Genomic DNA, 22,991 nt, shown 5'->3' on the forward strand with positions numbered 1-22,991 from the left:
GGTAGAATAATCCCTAATAACTGCCTGGTCTGACGATTGGAGCTGACCAGCAAGCGCATGGGGGTGCAAGCAGTCCCACAGATATAATCATCCAGGGCCAGGGGTCCCCAACATGGCACCCATGGGTGCCACAATACTGACTGCTAAATTTTCTGATGGCCACCAAATGTTTTTAGGAAAAGGGTGGGACCAGATATGGCTAGGCAGATATTTTTAAATGTTGCATTGGCAGTGGCTGTCACCACAAAGATGTACACTGTGTTACTGAAGTCAAGCTGGGGCAACAGTTTTGTAACTAGGTCTGCCTCCTGGGGCAGCCGTTTTGTGCCCACCGTACTGTGTCTTTGTTCCCTCCCTGCCAGGTCTCACTACCTGTGTGCTCCTCTTGCAGGTCCAGTCGTGCCTTCTCCAGCTCCAGGGGCTTAGACATTCTTATTTCTAGGAGAGAGAAAGAGAGAAAAGCAAGAAAAGGGGGATGAGCATTGAGCCTGCATGGTAGACAAGACCTCTGACTCCGTGGTTCGGATTCCCTCCATCCTACGGCTTCTCTCCCTGTCCCATTCCAGCAGAACTTCAACAACAACTGCCTTCAATTGAGTGGGTGAGAAACAGACAGATGAGCAGAGAGGAGGAAGAGTAAATGTTTGTTTTTTTTAAAGAAAGGGCAAGGGAGAGGAGAAGACGTGGAGGTTCATTTCCTGCAATCCTGTGTGCACAAGAGGAACAATTCTTTGTTGCGGTATTAGAGAGCTTCCAGAACCTCTCTCTTTCTAAAGGAAGACAAACAAACAGCAAAGATGTTTCTAGTCCCCATTGAGGCACAGAGATTTCAAATACACTAGCAGGGTCTGAAGCAACTTTGGGGACAGAGCTCTTCCGCTCAAGACACATTACACCCTCCTATGTGGTCTTGGATTTGCATGCCCTTACACAGCTCTCACTTAGGGACAAAGTTAGCTGTGGTGACGGCAGCAGGTGACACATTAGGGGACATTAAAGGGGAACTGCCCCATTAACATAGAATAAGGGGTGTGGGTCTCTGTGGGGACCCAATTTTGAAACACAAAAGTGGGTGCGGCCGAAGATGTGAGAGCTCTGCAGCTGTCTACGGGTTCTCTCCCTGCAGGCTAAACAGTTTTCTCGTCATAGATTTAGAATATTGTTATATTATTGCTGTTTCAGGTCCTAGGGAGAGGCTGACTATCCAATCCATTCAGGGGTAGTCAACCTGTGGTCCTCCAGATGTTCATGGACTACAATTCCCATGAGCCCCTGCCAGAAAACCCATTAAATATTTGGTGGGTGCAACAGAGAGGGCCTTTTTCGGTGGCTGCCCCACCACTATGGTAAAGCCTCCCAGGGAGATGTGCCTGGCCCCCTTAGTTCCCACCTTAATGAGGCAGCTGCAGACTGTTTTATTCAGGACTACAGTCAATGGGGTAGTCAACCTGTGGTCCTCCAGATGTTCATGGACTACAATTCCCATGAGCCCCTGCCAGTGTTTGCATCTGGAGGACCACAGGTTGACTACCCCTGGAAGCAGTCCTCCACTGCGATTTCAGATTTTGGTTTTATGTATTTTTATGCACATGAGCCTCTTGTGGCGCAGAGTGGTAAGGCAGCAGAAATGCAGTCTGAAGCTCTGCCCATGAGGCTGGGAGTTCGATCCCACCAGCCGGCTCAAGGTTGACTCAGCCTTCCATCCTTCCGAGGTTGGTAAAATGAGTCCCCAGCTTGCTGGGGGGTAAACGGTAATGACTGGGGAAGGCACTGGCAAACCACCCCGTATTGAGTCTGCCATGAAAACGCTGGAGGGTGTCACCCCAAGGGTCAGACATGACTCGGTGCTTGCACAGGGGATACCTTTACCTTTACCTTAGTTAATAAACACGTCTGTTCATTAACCCTCTGAAACAACTGTCTCCTTTGGTTTCCAAAAGCCAACCGGTGGTTCGTGCAGAAAGGAACCCCATCTCCCGGATTGCTTCTCACAAGAGGCCAACTCAATGCCATGGGACGGTGGGCATATGCTCGAGTTCATTAGAACCATGCATCAGGCTGTAAAATTTTATCTGTAATGTTTTTAGAAAAAGCAAGGACAATTCCTGGGCACCTGATGCTGAGTCCCTTGTCGAATGATGCCGGCTTCAAGATACACCCAGGGCAGAGTCTGCACTTACTTTGTTTATTCCATTGTCAATCCTGTTGAATTCAGATCGATTTGAGCTCGGGTCTTCCTCTTCACCCCCTCCCCATTGAAACAGGAAAGTGTTCTACACATGGTTAGGGTAGTTCAGAAGGGGGGGAAGGGGGGGAGCCAAGCCTCTTTCTTTTCTTGAAGGTGGGGGAGAGAAGCCAAGCAGGGAGCCTCTTTCTTTTCTTGGAGGGGGGTGGGAGACGATCGAAGAAGGCAAAGAAGGGATAAAAAACCCAAGACCGACAGAAGTTGAAGTAATTAGGGGCTTCTCCTTTAAGGCAAGCTTGTCATATGGCCACCTTTGGCCAATCAGGGCATCTCTACCATGGAGGTTCAAAACAGCCTGCTTTCTCAATCCGAATCTTAAAATATTAAGGTTTAAAAGCACTCTAAGATATTGCACAATAAAGGTAGGGTCACTCCAGATCAATCCTTCTTGCTGCAGAAGTAAAATTTAAATTGCCCAAAATCAAAACGGAAATTACATTCTGTGTAGATGGCTTGGACTGAATTGACCTGGGATTGGAATAAAAGCGCCGTGCAGTTTACACCCAGGTCTTTGGGGAAAGAGGTGATTAGGGAAGTACACCCCCCCCCCCATAGGCATTCACCAATTGGGGCAATTAGGATTGGTGTTAATTCCATTTCAGCAGCATGGTCATTCAATCAAGTTCAGCTACAGTGGGGGAGGGTAAGTTTTTGAGAGTCACGGCTCCCTGCTTTGGCTCCACAAATCTTAGGCCCACAAAATCTTGTTGGTCTCTAGTTGATACTTGGCTCGAACTCAGTTCTTGTTATTTCAGAGTTCACTTTCCTCTCAGAGACATGATGAGTATCATCCCATGGACCAGAATGCTGGAATAGAAAGGAGCAAGGGAGAGGAAAGGAAAGGCAAATGCTTTGAGACTCCTTCGGGTAGAGAAAAGCAGCATGTAAGAACCAGTTCTTCTTCTACTTCTTCTTCTTCTTCAAGTGACAGCCGGGCTCTCTTTAAACAAGAGCTATTCCATGCTCAAGCCATGACTATTTCAGCAAGGCAGAAACATGATAGGGGATACAAGAAGCCTATTTGGATGAAGAGAGAACTTCAGGAGGAGCTAAGGAAGAAAAAGGAAGTCCTTGAGAAATGCAAGGAAGGACAGACCTCTAAAGAAGAGTGTTTGCAGAATACAAGGCACTGTAGGTCAGCCATCAGAGAGGCCAAAACTGGGAGTGAGCTGAGACTGGCTAGGGAAGCCCACTATAACAAGAAAAAGCTTCTTCAGACATGTGAGGGGCAAATGTAAGGTGAATGTGGCAATAGGCCTGTAGTTTGGGGAAGATGGAGAGACTCCGACAGGGGATAGAGAGAAAGCAGAAAGACTCAGTAACTATTTTGCTCATGTGTTTTCCCAAAAGAATATGGATACATCTAGGGATGGGTGTAGACAAGGTGTAGTGTCTGGGTGGTGGGTTGACATGGATGGAGAGGTTGTCAAGAGGCACCTGGTTGCATTGGTGGAGTTCAAATTGTCTGGGCTGGATGGTGTGGATCCAAGAGTGCTCAAAGAACTTTCTGGAGAGCTTGCGAAGCCTTTATCCATTATCTTGAGGACCTCTTGGAGGACTGGAGATGTGCCAGAAAATTGGAGGAGAGTGAATATTATCCCCAACTTCAAAAAAGGGAGGAGAGATGTCCCAGGAAATTACAGGCCAGTGAGTCTGACCCTCTGTCACAGGGAAGATAATGGAGCAGATTTTAAAGAGGGTGATTTGCAAACATCTGAAGAACATCTGATCTGGAGAAGTCAGCATAGATGTGTCTCCAACAATTCTTGCCAGACCAACCTGGTTTCCTTCTTTGACTGAGTGATGACCTCATGAGATTGTGAAAACTCAGTGGATGTTATTTACCTGGATTTCAGGAAGGCTTCTAACAATGTTCCCTGTGATGTTTTGATGTGTAAACTAGAGGACTGAGGACTGGATTTTTGGATGGTTACGTGGATAGGGAGAGTAGTTGTCAATGGTGATTCACTGGCTTGGAGGGAGGTGAGCAGTGGGGTGCCACAGGGCTCCATACTGGGTCCACTTCTTTTCGACATTTTTATCAATGATCTGGATGAGGGGGTGGAGGGAGTATGCATTAAATTTGCAGATAACACCAAACTGGGCGGAGCAGCGAATACCCACTAAGACAGAGATCAATATGAGCAGACGGTGTGATGCAGTGGTAAAGAAGGCAAATGGAGTCTTGGGCTTTATCAACAGAGGCATCACATCAAAATCACAAGATGCCATACCACCTCTGTACACCACATTGGTCAGACCGCACCTGGAGTCCAGTGGGCAGTTCTGGAGACCTCACTTCAAAAAGGATGTGGACAAAATTGAGAGGGTGCAGAGGAGAGCGACTAGGATAATCCAGGACCTACGGACTAAGCCCTGTGAGGAAAGGCTGAGGGACTTGGGAACGTTCAGCCTGGAGAAGAGGAGGTTGAGGAGGGACATGATTGGTGTCTTTAGATATCTGAAAGGCTGTCACGAAGGAGGGCAGGGAACAATTCCTGTTGGCAGCAGAGGACAGGACCCGCAGTAATGTGTTTAAACTACATATAGAACAGTACTGGCTAAATATCATGGGGGAGGGGAGATTCACAGTCAGAGTAGCTCAGCAGTGGAATCGACTGCCTAGGGAGGTGGTGAGCTCCCCCTCACTGGTGGACAGATATTTATAATGGAAGCTATAGGCTGACATTACCAAGGTACAATGGCAGAGAAACATACAGAGCAGAGCTATTAGCCACAAGCCAGTCTCTGCCTGGGGAGTGATGTTCTGTATTTGGGGGGCTTGGGGGAGCAACAGCAGGAGGGCATCTGGAGTTCTGGTTCTGCTGATGGCACCTGTGTTGTGACGTCGAGTGTTCTGTCCCCACTTAGGGACCTCCAGATGGCCCCTGGGTTTTGGCGCCTGGGTGACACGGTGTTGAACTTGAGGGGCCTTTGGGCTGATCCAACATGGCTTCTCTCATGTTCTTACCTCTGTTGTCTGGAGATCAACTGGGAAACTGGGAAATCTCCAGCCCCTACCTAAAGATTGGCAACCCTACACACCTGTACAGGCAAGTGAATCGCTGCGCAGAGGAGTAATTGGGTTGTTTCAAGGACGCATGCACACAGAAAAGCGCAACCATGAGCTCTTTCCCTCGCCAGCTGGGCTCATTTTGAAAGGCTGATGCGATTATGTTTTTCAGGAGTACCCTTAAACTGACGGCTCGGTTTTTTAAAACAATGCAGGGGAAAAGAATTGCAGAGTAAAATAATTCAGAAGCTTGCAAAGATTCTCTGTGTACGAGAGAAATAGGCGGACAGACAGACTGCCAGAGTTGGTTCTGAGACAGAGTAGAAAGGGTGTTTTCGGACAGAACACCCTGACACATATCCCTGTCCCCAAATCAAATGGCCATTCTGATTGATGGTCTCTTTTCATTTATTTTCAAAGCATGGACAGTCAGAAAAGGGGACTCAATTTTGCTGGTCAAACTTTATTTAGAACGAGATAGAAGAAGAAGAAGAAGAAGAAGAAGAAGAAGAAGAAGAAGAAGAAGAAGAAGAAGAAGAAGAAGAAGAAGAAGAAGAGTTGGTTCTTTTATGCCGCTTTTCTATACCTGAAGGAGTCTCAAAGCAGCTTACATTTACTTTCCCTTTCTTCACTCCACAACAGACACCCTGTGAGGGAGGTGAGGCTGAGAAAGCCCTGATATTACTGAAGAAAAAGAGTTGGTTCTTATATGCTGCTTTTCTCTAGCTGAAGGAGTCTCAAAGTGGCTTACATTTACTTTCCCTTTCCTCTCCCCACCACAGACACCCTGTGAGGTAGGTGATGCTGAGAGAGCCCTGATATCACTTCTCGGTCAGAGCAGTTTTATCAGTGCCATGGCAAGCCCAAGGTCACCCAGCCGGCTGCATGTGGGGAATCAAACCCAGCTCGCCAGATTAGAAGTCCACACTCCTAACCACGACACCAAACTGGCTCTCCTTGATACACCAAGCTACCACTCCTGCAGACGCCCACAGACTTCTGTGGCTTTACTAGATGGCTGGCAGGCGGAAGCTCAACAGGCAAAGATTTCATTGTTCCTGGCAGGGAGAAGCCCTGATGGGAAACCCCCTGCCTGCTGAATTTCTGTCTGCGAAGCAGCTCTTAACACCCTAAGGAAACAAGAATCTAAGATATGCTAAACCCACAAGAGCCCTATAAAAAAAGAAGCAAATATTTTGAAGTCTCCCATCCAAAGTCTGGTAGGAATGATGTCAGCACTCTACACAACTGCAGGCAAAAAAAAAAACAGAACTAGAACTAACAGCATGAGAAAACTGGGAATGGCTTCCCCTGCTGGATTTCTGCTTGCGGGGCTAACTCACAGGGCCTAGCACACTGCAGGCCTTTATTTTTCCCAATGGGCAACCCAGAGCAGTGTACAACGCTGTTCTTCCTGTCTTCGTTTTACCTGCGCCACAACAACCCTGCGAGATAGTTCAGGATGGGAAACAGTGGTGGGTCCAAAGGCCACCCTGTGAGCTTCCATGGCAGAAACATGGGCCTCCCGGATCCTGGTCAGACACTGTAACCACTGCACAACGCTAAAACACACACACACACTCCAGGGTGAAACAGAAGTGCAGCCGGCATGAACCAAGGATGTGTCGCGGCTCCCAAAATATACTCCACATGACAAGCATTATTTGCATGAGAGATGTGTCTTCGCCAAAAGTGCTTCCCAGAGATCTGGCTGTGACATGGACCATAACTGCTACAGCAGGAAGAAGTTGGCTACTGCATAGCCCAGGAGTGGCCAAGCTGTGGGTCTCCAGACGTCCATGAACTACAGGGGCTCGTGGGAATTGTAGTCCATGGATGTCTGGAGACCCACAGGCTGGCCACTCTTGGCATAGTGGATCCTATTCCCCCCAAGGCATTCTGTTCACTTTCCTCTTTCATCTGCAACAGGGCAAACAGACTCACTAGTTATTAGAAATGGACCTGGAAGGAACGGGGCAGAAAGTGAAGCATAGGGTTGCCAACAGGTTGGGACATTCCTGGAGATTTCGGAATGGGAGGCCAAGGATTTCTGAAGGCTCCGCCCACTCCCACAGGCATTTTCAACAGAACTGATTTCTGTAGTCTGGGGATCACGTGTGATTCCAGGAGATCTCAAGGCCCCACCTGGAGGTTGGCATCCATAAGCACAAGGCGTCTTTTCCAGGCGTCTTTGTTCTTTACAATGAAACCTGCTTTCTCCCAAGGGCCTCCACTAAGTGCCGATTCAGAGAGGCTTATAGGAAGTTTTGTCCTCAGCTCCAAGCCCATAGCAGTAGCCTAACAAGCAGAAATTCAACAGGTGAAGTATTCTGTCTCAGTCCCTGCTAAGAGAGAATTTCCACCTGCTGGACGCCTGTGAGTAAAGCAGCTTTTCCTGACCGGTCTAGCGGAAAAAGATGACAACTCTAGGCCTAGAGGAGGTCTTGAATTTTGCAGAGTAGGGCAGGATTTCCCCAAGTTTTGGCTTTACCCATCATGGAACTACGGTGGCTGGCCAAGCCACAGGGCATGCCGGTTTTCCCCCTTCCCACACAATTCAAAAAGGTTCAGTAGCCCTATTCAGGTCTCCCTCTGGCAATGACAGCAGAATCTCTCCCAGCCATCCCTCCCATCCACCCACCCCCACCCAGCCTCCAAACTGCTGGTCACCCCTTGGTCTCTTTCACTTCTGCTTCCCTTTCACATTTTTAGCTGGTTTAAAAACAGACTCCAATTTACTGAAACACTGGCTAAAAACAGACACCCAGAAACCTCCCTCGGCTGGCAACTCCCAGCAGGGCCCCTCCCACCTCCCGGCAGCCGGCCGGATCCTTTGCCCGGGCCCTCTGGGGTGCTCTCCATAGGAAACAGGGTGAGGGTCAATCCTGCAAGGAGGTCCTGGTGGTCTCCTTGGCCCAGAACACCTGTAAAGACTGGGGTGGGGGCTTCAGAAGGGGCAGTTCACCCTCCCATGAGAAGCAGCACCGGCCAAAATTCCCTCGCCTTCATGGCAGCCCGTGACCAAGGTGTGTGTGTGTGTATGTGTGTGTGTGTGTGTGTGTGTGTGTGTGTGTGTGTGTGTGTGTGAGAGAGAGAGAGAGAGAGAGAGAGAGAGAGAGAGAGAGAGAGAGGGAGAGGGAGAGAGAGAGCACTAGGGTTGCCAACTGATCACAGCCTGGCCTGCTCCTGTGCCTTTGACAGTGGCACTCTGCCACAATCAGATGAGGACGCCCTCCACAGTCGCCTGTTAACTATCGAGCCAATATTAACGGCGCAGGAACAGAGACTGCACAAAAAAGCCAACTCTCTTGCCTGGGATGCCACCTCCTTCATGACTACAGCAACTGCATGACATGCAGCAATCCAACAGGTATAGCTCCACCCCATTCTCAACGCTGGCCGAAGCTTTCCCATTGAATGCAGGCCTGTTGGGCACTTGTCTGGTACAGGGATTCTACTGAGATACTCCCCTCCTCCATATTTCTCCAGTCCCAGATACCAGCTGATTTCTTCTGCTGCTCACCCCTCCACCACATTCCCCTGGCCCCATGACCTGCCGCAATCCTCCTGACCTTCCCCTTCCTCTTAGACCTTCATGGCACCGCAGGACTGCTAGTGGAAGGTGACTGGTAAGCCTCTTGGAAGCTGATGGAGGCACATCTGCTGGGGGACACACCTGCATTCCGTGGAGTCCCTCCTGCTCTCTGCAGCCACAGGAGTCCTATAAGTTCAGACCGCATGACAATCTTCAAAACAGTGGCCACAGCGGGCTGGGCAGGTGCGTCATGCTCAAGGCAGCCTCTACCATACCAGAAAAGTAAAATTTGGGGCGAGATATCTAGCTGTCCCAGAAGTCACGAAGAGGACAGAGGGAGGAGAGAAGAGAAGGAGAGAAGTGAAAGGCCAGAGACGAGAACGGCGGGTCTCCGCTTGGCGGCTCGGCTCCCCCATCGCTACTTACCTGGCGCCCACAAGCCCGAATTCACCATGGCTGTGCCGCTCCTGGCAGAGGAAAGAGGGCATCGGAGGCTTGCATCTGCTGCTGACAGAGGAACCTGTCCCGCGAGGGGGGGAGCGCGGGCAGCGGGACGAGGAAGGGCCTCCGAACCAGGGGCAGCCCGGGGGAGTTCCCCCAGCACTCGAGAAGCAAGCACAGTGAATCTGGCAGGAAGCAGCTGGGAGGAAACCGTGGCAGGAGCGGAGGCGCAGTCAAGAACGTTGCTGGAGCTGGCACAGATGACAAGCGCATGGGTGTCTGCAGAGTGCAGCAGCCCAGCTAGAGCAGAGGTGCCCTCTTTCCCTTGTGGCTGTGCCAAAGGCCACAGCGACATCCGCCACAGGCAAGAGGTCGGTGCAGAGGCATTTTTCTCAGCATCCGTGTGTTCCTTGCATTGGAGACCAAATACAAATCCCATCGCCCTTGCCGGGAAGAACTCCGAAGCTAAGCAGGGTTGGCCTTGGATGGGAGAGACCTTGGGAAGTCCAAGGTTGCTATACCGGAGGGGTAGTCAAACTGCGGCCCTCCAGATGTCCATGGACTACAATTCCCAGGAGCCCCCTGCCAGCGAATGCTTCAGGGGGCTCCTGGGAATTGTAGTCCATGGACATCTGGAGGGCCGCAGTTTGACTACCCCTGCTGTACAGAGGCAGGCAATAGCAAGCCGCCTTGCAGAACTGGGGGAAGCAAAGGAGAGGGCAACCAAGAGGATTCGGGGGCTGGAGCACTTTCCCTGCAAGGAAAGGCCTGGTGGGTCAAGGGCCTTTCCACTGAGAAAAGAGAAGGCCAAGGGTGATCGAGCCTTATAGAATTATGCCCGAGGTGGAGAAAGCACCCTCCCCCTTCCCAAATACTAGTGCTTGAGGGTATATGGCAAAGCTGGTGGGCAGTAGGTTCAGGTCAGACAAAAGGAAATACTTCTTCAAACAGACTAAAATGCAAAACGGCCTGCAAAACAGAGCTCTTCCACCAGGCAATGGGCTGAGGCCAGTGGGCTCTGCAGAACCCCCTTCCTGATCTGACCAACCTGCAGGGTTACGGTTGAAAGGTTAATAATAATAATAATAATAATAATAATAATAATAATAATGATGATGATGATGATGATGATGATGATGATGATGATGATGATGATGATGATGATGATGATGAAAAATTAAATATTAAATGTTTGATGCTATTGATGTTATTGTTGTTAATACTGATATGGTTATTAAATTCATGCTGTATGTGACTTATTGGTTTCCATGTTCCCTGCGAACCACCCTGAGCCTCAAGGGAGGGTGGTATAAAAATGTAAGAAATAAGTAAACAAACAAATAAAATGTGGCATTCGTAGCCAGGGGATGCAGTGAGTGACGGCCACAGGCAAAGCCAGCTTTTAAAACAGATTCGGGGAGGAGAGGTCTATTAGTGGCTACTAGCCATGGCAACTAAAGAGAACCTCCATGTGCATAGGCAGTCAACCCAGTGCCAGCAAGTAACATACGGGGAAGGCCTCAGCCTCTATGTCCTGTTGGTCACTGTCTGAGACAGAATACTGGGCTCGATGGATGGTTTGATCCAGCACAGCCCTGCTGATGTTCTTATCACCTACTATTTCACCTTTTAACTAGAGATGCCAGGGACTGAACCCAGCACCTTCTGCATGCTAAGCAGGCACTCTGCCAGGGATTCACCGCCTCTCATTTAGCTGAGATGGCAAAATTAAACAGACATGTTTGAGAGCCCTGTGCCACTGGGGGGCAGCACTGACTGCCGATTTCGTGTCCTTCCTGGAGCCTTCCCACAGGCACCGGGTCTGTCGTTGTGAGAAGCAGCATCCTGGATTTAGACCAGGGGTAGTCAAACTGCAGCCCTCCAGATGTCCATGGACTACAATTCCCAGGAGCCCCTGCCAGCATTTGCTCCTGGGAATTGTAGTCCATGGATATCTGGAGGGCCGCAGTTTGACTACCCCTGATTTAGCCCTTCAGTTGCATCCAGTAGGGTTTTCTTATGTTCTGAGATCTGGACAGGGAACTTCATCCCACTTTGTGCAGGACACTTTAAAAAAAAAAGATGTAACAGCTAGATTCAAGGCTTAGGGATCAAGATTGGGTGGGGAGGGAATAAGCTTTAGAATTTCAGAGACTCAAAGCTTCCTTCGGCAGATATATGAGCTGGAAAAAAGATCAAAAGATAATCCTCATTCTTGGGGAGATGATCAAAGAAGATGGTGCTGACTCTGTCAAAGGTCTATAGCAGCCTTTCTCAACTTTTTTGTGGTTGATAAACCCCTGAAAAGTTCTTCAGGCTTCGAGGAAGCTCAGAGGTGGCGCAATCGTGCAGAATATGGTTGGGAAGCAGAGCTGTGGACACGCCCACCTGGGGCCCCTCCCATTCCTACACATCCAGGCACTTTATTGGTCATTTGAGGGGTCGACATGATCATATATGGTCATAAAGGTAAAGGTATCCCCTGTGCAAGCACCGGGTCATGTCTGACCCTTGGGGTGATGCCCTCCAGCGGTTTCATGGCAGACTCAATACGGGGTGGTTTGCCAATGCCTTCCCCAGTCATTACCAGTCATTACCCAGCAAGCTGGGTACTCATTTTACTGACCTTGGAAGAATGGAAGGCTGAGTCAATACGGTCATATCACCTGATAAATGTTTAACAAATGTTTAAAAATATAGAGAAAATTCATTAACTCCCACCCATTCGGGAAACCCTTCCAGGACCATCAAGAAACCCCAGGATTTCACAAAACCCTGGTTGGGAAAGCCTAATCTAGGGCAAGCTTTCTCAACCAGATTTCGTGAAACCCTGGGGTTTCTTGGAAGGCCCTAGAAGGGTTTCCCGAATGGGTGGGAGTTAATAGGTGGATTAATTACTTTTAAAGTATATATTTAAAATGTGCTGAACATTTATCTAGTGATATGGTCATATACGGTCATGTCAGCCTGCCCTCCCTTCCCAAAATGGCCAGTGATGGGCCTGGAGAGGGTGGGAAGAGGAGGAGCCCCGGGTGGGCGTGTCCACAGCAATCTTTCCCAACCATATTCTGCATGATGGTGCCACTTCTGGATATTTTTTTGAAGCCTGAAGAATGTTTCAGGGCTTTCTCAAGGGTAAAAAAGTTGAGAAAAGCTGGTATAGAGACATAAATCTGAGATCGATTAATGTGGATTACTTCAGGGGTCATCAACCCCCGGTCCGCAGCCTGGTGGCGGGCCGCAAAGACCACGGTACCGGGCCACCGCCAGCCACGGCTGCCTTCTCCCGCCGGCAGCAAGAAGGAAGGGAAGAGGCAGGCGCAGCCGCTGGCATGGCAGTGATGCACGTTAGCGCCCCCTAGTGGCGAAAACGCACACATGCAGTTGCCGCACATGCGCATTAACGCCACCTGGTGGCGAAAACACGCATGTGCGGCAATTGCGCGTGCGCGTTTTCGCAGCACCCCGGCCATCAGCTCTTCCCTCACTCCGGAGGCGGTCCCTGACCTGGGAAAGGTTGGGGACCGCTAGATTACTTAATCCCAGTGAGAACAGAGCCATCTTCCCATCCCACATATTGGGGGTAGTTACAGATTACTAATGAGATGGCATCCTTCCCCACCCCATGACTATGAAGACCAGGGACTGTGCATTCTACTGGAAGAACTGGCTTGCCGTGACAGGGTACTGTCTTGGAAACCTGGGATGTTCTTCCCAGAAACCAAATTTGTGGTAGTAATGATGGTTAGAAGGGCACATCCTGACCCCCAAGGGTATGGACCCCCAAGGGTGTAAGGACTAGCTGAAGGAAAGGGACTCTGTCAGTGCTAGGTTGGAGTCCTGGAGCACCTTAGAAAATTTCAAGGTAGAAGTTTCCGAGAGTCAAAGTTGCCTTTGCCCTCTCGCACTGTACCTCTGCATCCTGACTCTCCCAAAACCTTGTTGTTCGCTTGGTGCTTCTAGACTTGAATCCAGGTCTTCTACTGCAGATCAAGATGTCTATCCTCTGAAACCGCCTTAACGGAAGGCACCTACAGTCAGCTACATGAAGTGGAAATCCATTAACCTTGTGGAAAAAACTAGTATGTGTACAAACTAGTAGCATCTTTTTTTACCAAAAGCAAGATATTTTGCATTGTGCTTTTGCATCTGGACTCCATTCTTTGTAACGCCTTCCCCCACTTCAGGTTGGGCTAGAAGGAGTCAGGGATGTCTCTGTTCCCACTAACATTCGATGAAGGGGGATAGGACTCTGGAAATCTCATACCCTGAAAATCTTTATTCATTTATATTCTGCTTGAATCCTCAATGGGGACCCAAAGCATCTTACATCCTTCTGTTTGTCTCCGTTTTATCCTCTCAACAACCCTGTGAGGTAGGCCACGTGGAGAGGGTGTGAGTGGCCTGAGGCCCCCAAGCAAGCTTCCATGACAGTGTGAAGATCCAAACCTAAATCTTCCCAATCTGACATTTGAACACTGTATCACATTGGCTCTCGGTTTGCTCCTGGTCTTGAGTCGAGCTATACTCCTAGATTTTTGCAATCAAAGCAGGGTGTTAGGCCATACTAGCTAGACTAAGTGGTAAGGCCTCACTTGGAGTACTGTGTTCAGTTTTGGGCACCACAATTGAAGAAGGATGTTGATAAACTGGAGTGCATCCAGAGGAGAGCAATGAAAATGGTGAGGGGTTTGGAGACCAAGACATATGAGGAAATGCTGAGAGAGCTTGGCCTGTTTTGCCTGGAGAGAAGACGACTAAGAGATGATATGATAACCATCTTCAAATACTTGAACGTTTGTCACATAGGGGATAGAGCAGAGTTGTTTTCTGTTCTCCCAGAGGGTAGGACCAGAACCAATGGGATGACATTAATTCAAAAGAATTTTCGCCTAAACATCCAGAAGTTCCTGACAGAGTGGTTCCTCAGTGGAACAGGCTTCCTCAGGAGGTGGTGGGTTCTCCTCCTTTGGAAGTTTTTAGCTAGCCATCTGACAAAATGCTGATTCTGTGAACTTGTGGCCTTTTCTTGCATGCCCAGGGAAATGCTAATTGCCACTTGGGTTGGGAGGAGAACTTTCCTCCAAGCAAGATTGGCCAGGGATTCTGGCTTTTTTTTTGGGGGGGGGGGATACCATTTGGCCATAGAATTGGGGTCACTGTGGGTGGGCAGGTAGTTGTAAATTTCTTGCAGGAGGTTGGATGAGATGATTCTGGAGGCCCCTTCCAACTCTGTGGTTCTAGATTCTTGCAATCAAAGCAGGGTGTTAGGCCATGCTAGCAACCTGGAAGCTATTACAGGAGACCAGTGTGATATAGTAACCAGAAGAGAAATACCTTCCTGGGCAACATGGGTTTGAATTCCCACTTTTGCCATGGAAGCTCACTGGGTGACCTTGGGCCTTGCCTACCTCAAAGGGTTGTTGTGTGAAAAGGAAGGCAAAAAAAAACCAACGTTCTAAACCAGTCCTGATTGGGGTAAAAAATGAGATACAAATAAATAAATTGTTTAGGACTAGGAAAATGTAATTTTTGCATAATTTTTGTTTTCAGGATGCCACTAGAATCCACTTTGTGTGTGCATTTTATTAATATTCTCATTATTATGTTTATATGTAACTGACACAGAGTAATACAGCTGCAGGTCAGGAATGATTGCCGGACAGCAGGGAGAGGGCCTGAAGTTTTGGGTACTGGCCACAGAGGGGCAGCAGAGAGCTACCAATTCTCACTCTCACCTGTAAAGATGGTTCATGCCAGGAGACTCCTGTGTAGGGCAATGACCGTCACATTCACCTTGCACAGTCTTACTCAAACACCACAATTCACACTGCTGGAGCCTGCGGAACACAGCCCAGCACAACACAGCACATATGCTCGGGTTCAGTCCAGAGCACTTCCAGTTCAGTGCTCTTAAGCGGGAAAAACCTGGGGAAAGAGCTGGCGAGCACAGATAACACATCCAGCCTCATCTATTTAAGTTTATGGGTTCCAGTGGATATATAGATGGCATGAGGAGCCACAGAAAGGGAGTTCATTGTGTGCCCCTGCACAAGTCCCTTCGCTGGGGACCCTTACATGTAAAAAGGGAACGACGGCATGGTGATTATCAATAAAAAACAAAAAATCCTTCTGCAGTGTCCGTTTCTTGAGGCTCAAGCTCGAGAAACAGGGTCACAATCGGCAAACCTGATTTCCTTGTCAGAACTATGATCTATCCGGAATCACACCTACGTAGAAGCAACCCTGGCTTGGGTCAGTGGGTCTTTCTCCTTAGTAAAGGCGCTGAAGGCTGTGGTATGACTGACCCAGAGCTTTGAGGCCTGGCATCTCCAGTTTTAAAAGGCCAGATGATGTGAAAAACCTCTTGGACAGAAACCCTGGAGAGCCAGACCATAATGACCTTGATGGATCGCGGGTCTGCTTTAGTAAAAGACAGTTTTGTGTGTGCTTTCTGGGAGAGCAATGAGACAGTTCGAATTCTGGAAGGAAAGACCACCAGAATTTGCAAATTCCCTTCACAGACTCTGGCAAACAGAGCTGGAATTTCAGGAGCTCTTCTTTGAAGATTATGCCTCAAAAGATGCACGTCAAAGCTATGAAATGGAACCCAGTCTAGAAAGCAATCCCAGGTGAGCTTCCTGTTTGACCTAAAGCATAGCTCCGAGACACACCGTATGGATTTTGGAGAAGCAACAGCCAGTGTGTCTCCAAGCTTGTGTACCTCCACACACAATACACTCCTGCCTTCACACTCTTGGTATTTAGGAAGGAACCCAGACACCCAAGCTGCTGGCCCAAAGAGAACACCAAAGCTTCTTTCCCTGGGTCGGAGGCCAGCCGTAGAGTTCGGAGTTAGGGCATTTGCAGAGATCGGGAGGTTAGGTGGTGATTCATCAAGAAACCAGCCACGTCCCCCCAAAAAAAACTGTATATGAGGAACCTGTGGCTAGAATAGCAATAGGCTAGTGGGTCAGCGTCTCGGGGCAAGTGCAGAGCTGCCTGCCCGGTCCTGTCTCCCTTGTCCCTGCGGCTGGCTGAGGCGGGCGGTAATGAGAGGAGACGGCCGGTGTCGCGGGCGCTCCCCCGGGGCTGTGGTTATTGTATGTGACGCGCCGGCTCCATCGCGCTGCTCATATTTCTCCCCCGATCAATACTTTTGACTCCCTACAAGACAATAATCGCTTGTCCGCGGCCGCCAGTCGATCAAATACATTATTAGAGTGCGCTCCCGGGGGACCGGGGAGCATGGCGGGCGGGGGTGGGGATGGAGCAGTAGGCGGGGGGGAGAGTTGAGGAAACGTGGCCAGTTTTGGGGGGGTGAGATGACAAAAAGCAGGATAAGTTGGGGGGCGGAAGGATTGGAGGGAATCTATCGCTTCCTCATAGTGCTTCCCTTGCCTGTGAATGGCTACATGCGCATGAATGCGCACAGGTGGTCAACACAGCCTGCACTCTTATTCTGGTAATGTCAGGTCTATGGCATGAGGAAAAGCAAAACTCCCCTGAGGAATGCCGCTAACTCCTCTGAGACTCTTCTGGATTCTCAGGACATTTCACAGCTGAAGGAGGAAACTCCAATGGGGCTGCCAATTCTAGCTTGGGGAATTCTTGGGGATTGTGAAGCAGGGCCTGAGGATGACCGACACTGAGGAGGAGATGTTCAGTGGAACTGTGAAGCCAAGGGGTCCTCCCCCGAATCTGGAGATCCGTTGTAACTCCAGGAGAATTTCAGGCCTCACCTGGAAGTTGGCAACCCTAACTTCAAAAGAACTTCCAATTTCACTGTAGGTGAAATACTGGTTTGGGGAGGTATGTTCATCAAAACTCTTTTGTAGCTTCACTTTCCTCACTTTTGCCCCAGGAAGGAAACCTTGTCTGGTGCTTTTAAAAATCTCGTTCATACTCCAAGGATCACAGAGTGAGAGGATCTCCCCCCTTGCCCCTGTAGCCTCACAAAAACACTGTGAGGTAAATTTAGGCTGAGAGAGACTGACAGGCCCCAAATCGCCCAGTGACCTTGCACAGTCAAGTAAGAATTTGAACCCAGGTCATCCCCTACAAATATGTTTCAAATGTGACAGGAGAAGTTTCTGAGGAGAGACTGAGGAGAAATTTCACTTCAGGAGAGATTTCGGGGGGAGGGGGGAAGCTGAGGGAAAATTTCACTTCAGTAGAGGTTTCTGAGGGGAGCCTGAGGAAAAATTAACTTCAGGGGACGTTTCTGAGGGGAGGCTGAGGGAAAAATTCACTTCTCGAGAGGTTTCTTCGGGGAGGCTGTGAGAAAATTTTACTTCAGGAGAGAATTTTGAAGGGAAGCTGACTACATTTAGGCCCAAAACCTGTTCGGCGACTTTTCCCTACAGTGTACCTTTCTTGCTCCCTTAATTTCCAAACTTGGGACACATTTTCAATGTACTCACTTTCTCAACCAGGGTTTCTTGAGGACCCTGGAGGAGTTTCCCAAACAGGTGTGAGTTAATTAATTTATATATATATATTTCATATTTCTTAAACATCTATTGAGTAATATGACCATATATGGCCATGTTAGCCCACCCACCCGTTCCAAAGTGGCCAATGATGGGCCATGAGGTGTGTCCACAACTGTGCTTCCCAACCATATTCTGCAGACTTCTGGGGTTTCTCGAAGCCTGAAGAATGTTTCAGGGGTTTCTCAAAGGTTAAAAAGTTGAGAAAGGTTGCCCTATGTCCTCACATTCATAGCATTTAGTATGCTCACAAGCACCTCTGCCTAGTGGTCAAGCCAGGGTTGAGGAATCTGAGAGATGTGCCATTCTGACAATGTACACTCTTTGCAGCATTAAATAAGCACAGTATATTCTGTCACTGAACAAAGATGACTGGATTCAGGTTGCCAGCTCTGGTTTGAGAGAATCCTGGAGGCTGGGAGATGGTGTCTAGGAAGAGTGGAGTTTGGGGAGGAGGGAGACAGGTGTGATGCCATAGGGTCTACCCTCTTAGGCTGCCATTTTACTCCACGTGAAGTGAACTCTGCCATCTGGAGATCAGCTGGAGAACTCCAGTTCCCACCTGGAGACTGGCAACCCCAGACTGGATGCTAGGGACAAGTGTACAAGAAAAGGAGTTTTGTGCACAACGCTTTTCCCGTTTTTGCACAAAAAGTTGAAACCTTGATTAAAGGTAAAAAGGATGCAATTCTTTATATATACAGATTAGAAAGAGATAACTCAGGGCCATTCCGCACCAGGATCTATGTAGCAAATTGGTTGCGGAACGAAAAAACGCCATTTTAAATAGTGGAATTCGTCATTATGCATACCTGCCTTTGTAGTGGAATCCAGTTGCGTTTCTATCGTTTCCCACAGGTTTCCGGTCTCGGCAAAAATCGCTAGCCAGGAAACGATATTGCCGAGCTTTGTCCCGCCCCTGGCCGTCAATCAAACGAGCTGCCAATGGGCGGCCGTTATCATGTTCCCGAAAAGCCCCTTTCCCTTTAAGAATCTGCGTTGATTCGTTGCAACGGAGAGACTCATCTAGCTAGCAGGTGGTGTTTGAGCTGCTGTTTCATCGTTGCCACGCTCCCCCCAAGTGAAAAAAATATAACCCCCCTCCCCCCGCACGGGCGAGATTTTCGGCTGAAAATAGAGTGAAAAATAAAGGGAAAATAAACCAGCAAACGGGGCTGTGTGGTGCTTGGTGCCTTAAAACAGCTCTGGGGAGGGACTGCAGCCAGGGAAGCCTCACTGGGTAAACAAAGGGTCGCCGGTGCACTGATCTCCGCTCGCTCCGAGAAAAGAAAATGGCGATCGCTTCGCCGGAAGATCAGAGGAGAGAGCCAACGGGAGGGACTTTGCAGAAACCGCAACAATGGTAACGCACAGAACTTTCCCACTAGTGTTGCAAATTAGTTGCAAGAGTGTAGCGCTTTCCAGAGGGTGAAGCCACTTTTTGGGATTTCCCTGAAAGCGCTACAACAAAGCGCTTTTTGCAGATTGGTTTCAGGAGTGTTGCAGATTGTCAATGACATTGTGCATAACAGCAAATCAGTAGCGATTTCAATTTGCAACCATTGTGCAATTTTGAACGAGTGCGGAATGGCCCTCAAGAGTCATCTTTCAGGAAGCAAAGAGCTTGCAACAGACAAAACTCCAATGGGGCTCCTATATTTTTAACAGCTGTGCGGCAAAAAGAGATTTCAGCAAGAGCAGCTTAGTCAGGCAAGAAGTCCCCATAGTCAGGACTCCTCGAGGCCAGTAAATGGGGCTTCCAGAGAAGCTTGTATCTGAATGTCATAAAAATTTAACCACTGGCTGATTTCCCCCTCCCCCCCAAAAAAAAATCTTGTAAGAAACTGCCTCCATGATCAGGGAATGAATAGATTGGGGGCAATTGGGTCTTTTCTGGAGCCACCTACACAATAAACAGGGGCTTGCCTTGGAGGTACCCAAATGGGATAAGGGAATTATAGGGAGGAACAACCTGATGATATTTTGGAAACAGAAGGGAACTACAAGGGTTGTGATTTCAACAGGGAGACCTCTGGCGGGGGGGGGGGGGGAGCAGCAGCTTCAAATCTGGCAAGCTGGGTTTGATTTCCCGCTCCACCACCTGCAGCCAGCTGAGTGACCTTGCACCAGTTACAATCCTGATAGAGCTGTTCTCCCACAGTAGTCCCTATCACTGAGCCCTACCTACCTCACAGGGTGTCTGTTGTGGGGAGAGGAAGAGAAGGCAGTTGTAAGCTTAAAGACTCCTTCAGGCAGTATAAAAACTGCCTTCAGGCTGGGTATAAAAACAAACTCTTCTTAGCTCTGTTCCTCACACAGTTTTCCTACCCAAAATTACCACTTACCTGTGCTGTGGCTGGTGGAATTATGTGTACCCAAAAAATAAGCTCAAAGGGAAGGAACTAAATAGCTGCTCTTCTGTGCAGGTCTCTCCCTTTAAACTGCACTCCAACAATTGTATTCTGCTAAACAAAATGCTGGGGGGAAATAATTGCATATCTTATCCATAGTGTGTGTAGTCCTGACCTAAGAAGACCCAAATTTTTGTGGAGAGTGTCTATTTAGCTTAGTAGCAGAGAATGGCGTTATAAGCAGAAGGTCCCATCTTAATCTCCAGTAAAAGAAACTCAAGGTAGCAAAACTGGATTCAAGGGTCATGGTGAATGGTCCAACTGGGCCATAGGTATGTATGAACAGGGAGTGACGTTTTACGTGGTCCAGTTTAAGGATGCTTTAACTATCGTTCCTCCTTCATAATTTACTAAGGGGTAAATGGGCGGAGAGTGGGCAGTACCAGTCCGGGTGAGGGGCCAATCGGAAAGCACTTCACAGCTTTGAAAGCTAGTTTAACATATTTATGTGGCTCAGGGCACAGCCATTTCAGCATGGAGGAGTTTTCATTAATCACACACGGTGATGATCATCTCACTCCTTTGGCGGATACAAAACCCAGAGCTTGGTCAATATTACCTGTGGGTGTGTTTCAGTGTGGATTTTTTAAAAAGCAAAGTGGGTTCAAAGAGGGACCAGCATGTATGCTTTCTGCAAATCCTGGGGAAATCCTCAGTGTGCCAAAAATATGAACAAAAAGAAAGTTGGAGGGAATGAAGAACCTTCAAAACCCATAAAGGAGTGATCTGATCCGTGGGGAAAAAAGCCTTCTATGGCATTTGGGATTGTCCTAGCAGCCTAATGCTAAAAAGAGATGAAGAGGAGCAAAGCAAGGCGAAAGACAGAGACTTCAAATGGGGAAGGACGCAGGTGTAGTCAATCTGCGGCCCTCCAGATGTCCATGGACTGCAATTCCCACGGGGCGAATGCTGGCAGGGGCTCATGGGAATTGTAGTCCATGGACATCTGGAGGGCCGCAGTTTGACTACCCCTGGGTTAGGGCAAGCAGCTGGGGGAACAGCGGGTGGGTGGGCAAAAAAACGGGGAGAAGAACAAGATTTCTCCAGCTCATTGTTCTTGAAAGATGGGTTTTGTCAATGGCATTTGCCAACTCCAGGTCAATTTGCGCACCCAATAGTGTGATCACTGGGGAGCTGTACAGGAGCATCATTATCAACATGGCTACAATGTTCATTCTAGATCACAGGGAATAGAAACTGGTCTAGTTTCTTCCCCATTACAACCAGACGGGCATGGTGACAAGGGGCAAATATAAGAATTGCCTTGCTGGATCGGACAATGTTCTTTCTAGCCTGACACCCTGTTCCCAGACTCAACCCACCAGCCGGGCTACCCCTTGAAACGTGATAAATGGGGTAAGCCCCCACCTAGGGTCACCAACCTCCAGGCTGAACTTCCCCCAGAATTACAATGAGTCTCCAGGCTACAATTTCCAGGGAGGAAATGGCAGCTTCCATTGGTGGACTCTAAGATATCACAGCCCTGTTGAACTTCTGCACTCTTTCCCAGATTCCACCATCCTCAAGGCTCCGTTTCCAAATCTCCCAACCCAAGGTTAGCTACCCTGTCATCTGGCCAGGAACTTCCAAGACATTATTGCAAGGGAGGGACACATGCTTCAGGTGCTTAATGTCAGACCAACTCTGTGCGCTTGCATCCACAAATCCCCTTCCACCAAGCTGTTGTGCACTGAAGAAATTGTGCAAATTTGCCAACAAGATACAAGGCCCCACGCAGGAAGCACCGAGGTAAAGCATTCCATGTTTGGAGGGCCTGGTTTGATTTGGTTAAGCAGAATAAAGACAGGGTAGAGCGGAGATACTCTGAATGAGGCTTGGGAGCTCTTTGAAAAGCCACCTGTGGCTCTTTCTGGTACTACTCCCATTTGGGACTCCCAGCTCATTTTCAGGTGCGTGGGCCACCCCTCCACCTGGCAAGGCTTCTAGCTACCATCTTAAAACAGCTACTGTAAAGCTCCCTGAAATATAGGTCTCATGCCAAGACTGAAGTCAATGAGGTTCTTTTGGGTGATGGGAACTGCGGGTGTGCCCTGACCAGGATGCCCCAGGCCACCCCAATTTCATCAGATCTCAGAAGCTAAGCCGGGTTGACCCTGATTAGTACTTGGATGGGAGACCTCCAGGAAAGTCAAAAGTCACTGCACAGAGGTAGGCCATGCTAAACCACCTCTGCTCACCTTTTGCCTTGAAAGACCAATCAGGGGTCGATGGCATTTTAAAAATATGTGGCTCTCAGGGAGCCCCGGGTTCTGCACCTCCGGAGTAGAAAAACTGCTAGCAAAACATATGGAGCAGAAGCAGCCAGGAAGGTCCAGGAAAGCTTTCCCAATTGCTTCGAGGAGGACGCGCAAAGCAACAAGGAAGTCGAGCCATGTGAATATGTAAAGGGGAGGACAGTATCGTAGTGACAGGAGAGGAAGAGAACCTGAGCGGACTTCAGCCTCCATTTTATTCCCAGAGCAAAACCAGGATGTGACGCTTCCAGAGGTAAACCACCAAAAGTTCCATTCCTGCAAAGATAAACCTATTAGGTTAGTAAGGAAAGGTGTGGGGCAGGGGAGACAAGGAAATAGGTCACCCCCCGCTTCTGTGGTTCACCAGACTCAGAATTTCTGTTTGTGCAATGATTCGGGGAATTCACACAAGCAGGGCGCTGGATTTGCGTGCAGGAAATGTGCGTGAACGGGAATATAAAGTGCAGCACTGAGCATAACACAGCAGGCCGGATTCCAAAGGTGTACCTGCACACCTGCCAATGATTTGCAGGTGTGTAGGAGGACTCACCTCTGACATATCTGCCAATTCCAATTTTGCGTGCGTGTGTGAGCTAAAG

The 22,991-nt window shown here is 48.9% G+C and overlaps 1 protein-coding gene across 5 annotated transcripts in view; it reads right to left on the reverse strand.

Annotated features, from left to right (window-relative positions):
- The window catches only part of POU2F2 (POU class 2 homeobox 2), a 128,392-nt gene that overhangs the window by 36,483 nt on the left and 68,918 nt on the right, over positions 1–22,991 (reverse strand). For 4 of the 5 annotated variants that reach the window (XM_077336730.1, XM_077336729.1, XM_077336732.1 and 1 more), the window contains one exon: positions 373–438. In XM_077336730.1, coding sequence (XP_077192845.1) covers positions 373–438 — 66 coding nt within the window. Of the gene's footprint in view, positions 1–372; positions 439–9,219; positions 9,437–22,991 lie in introns of those variants that run through there. The other variant, XM_077336731.1, reaches the window with a different exon arrangement.

Source organism: Paroedura picta, chromosome 5, assembly GCF_049243985.1.
Source record: "Paroedura picta isolate Pp20150507F chromosome 5, Ppicta_v3.0, whole genome shotgun sequence".
Lineage (NCBI taxonomy): Eukaryota > Metazoa > Chordata > Lepidosauria > Squamata > Gekkonidae > Paroedura > Paroedura picta.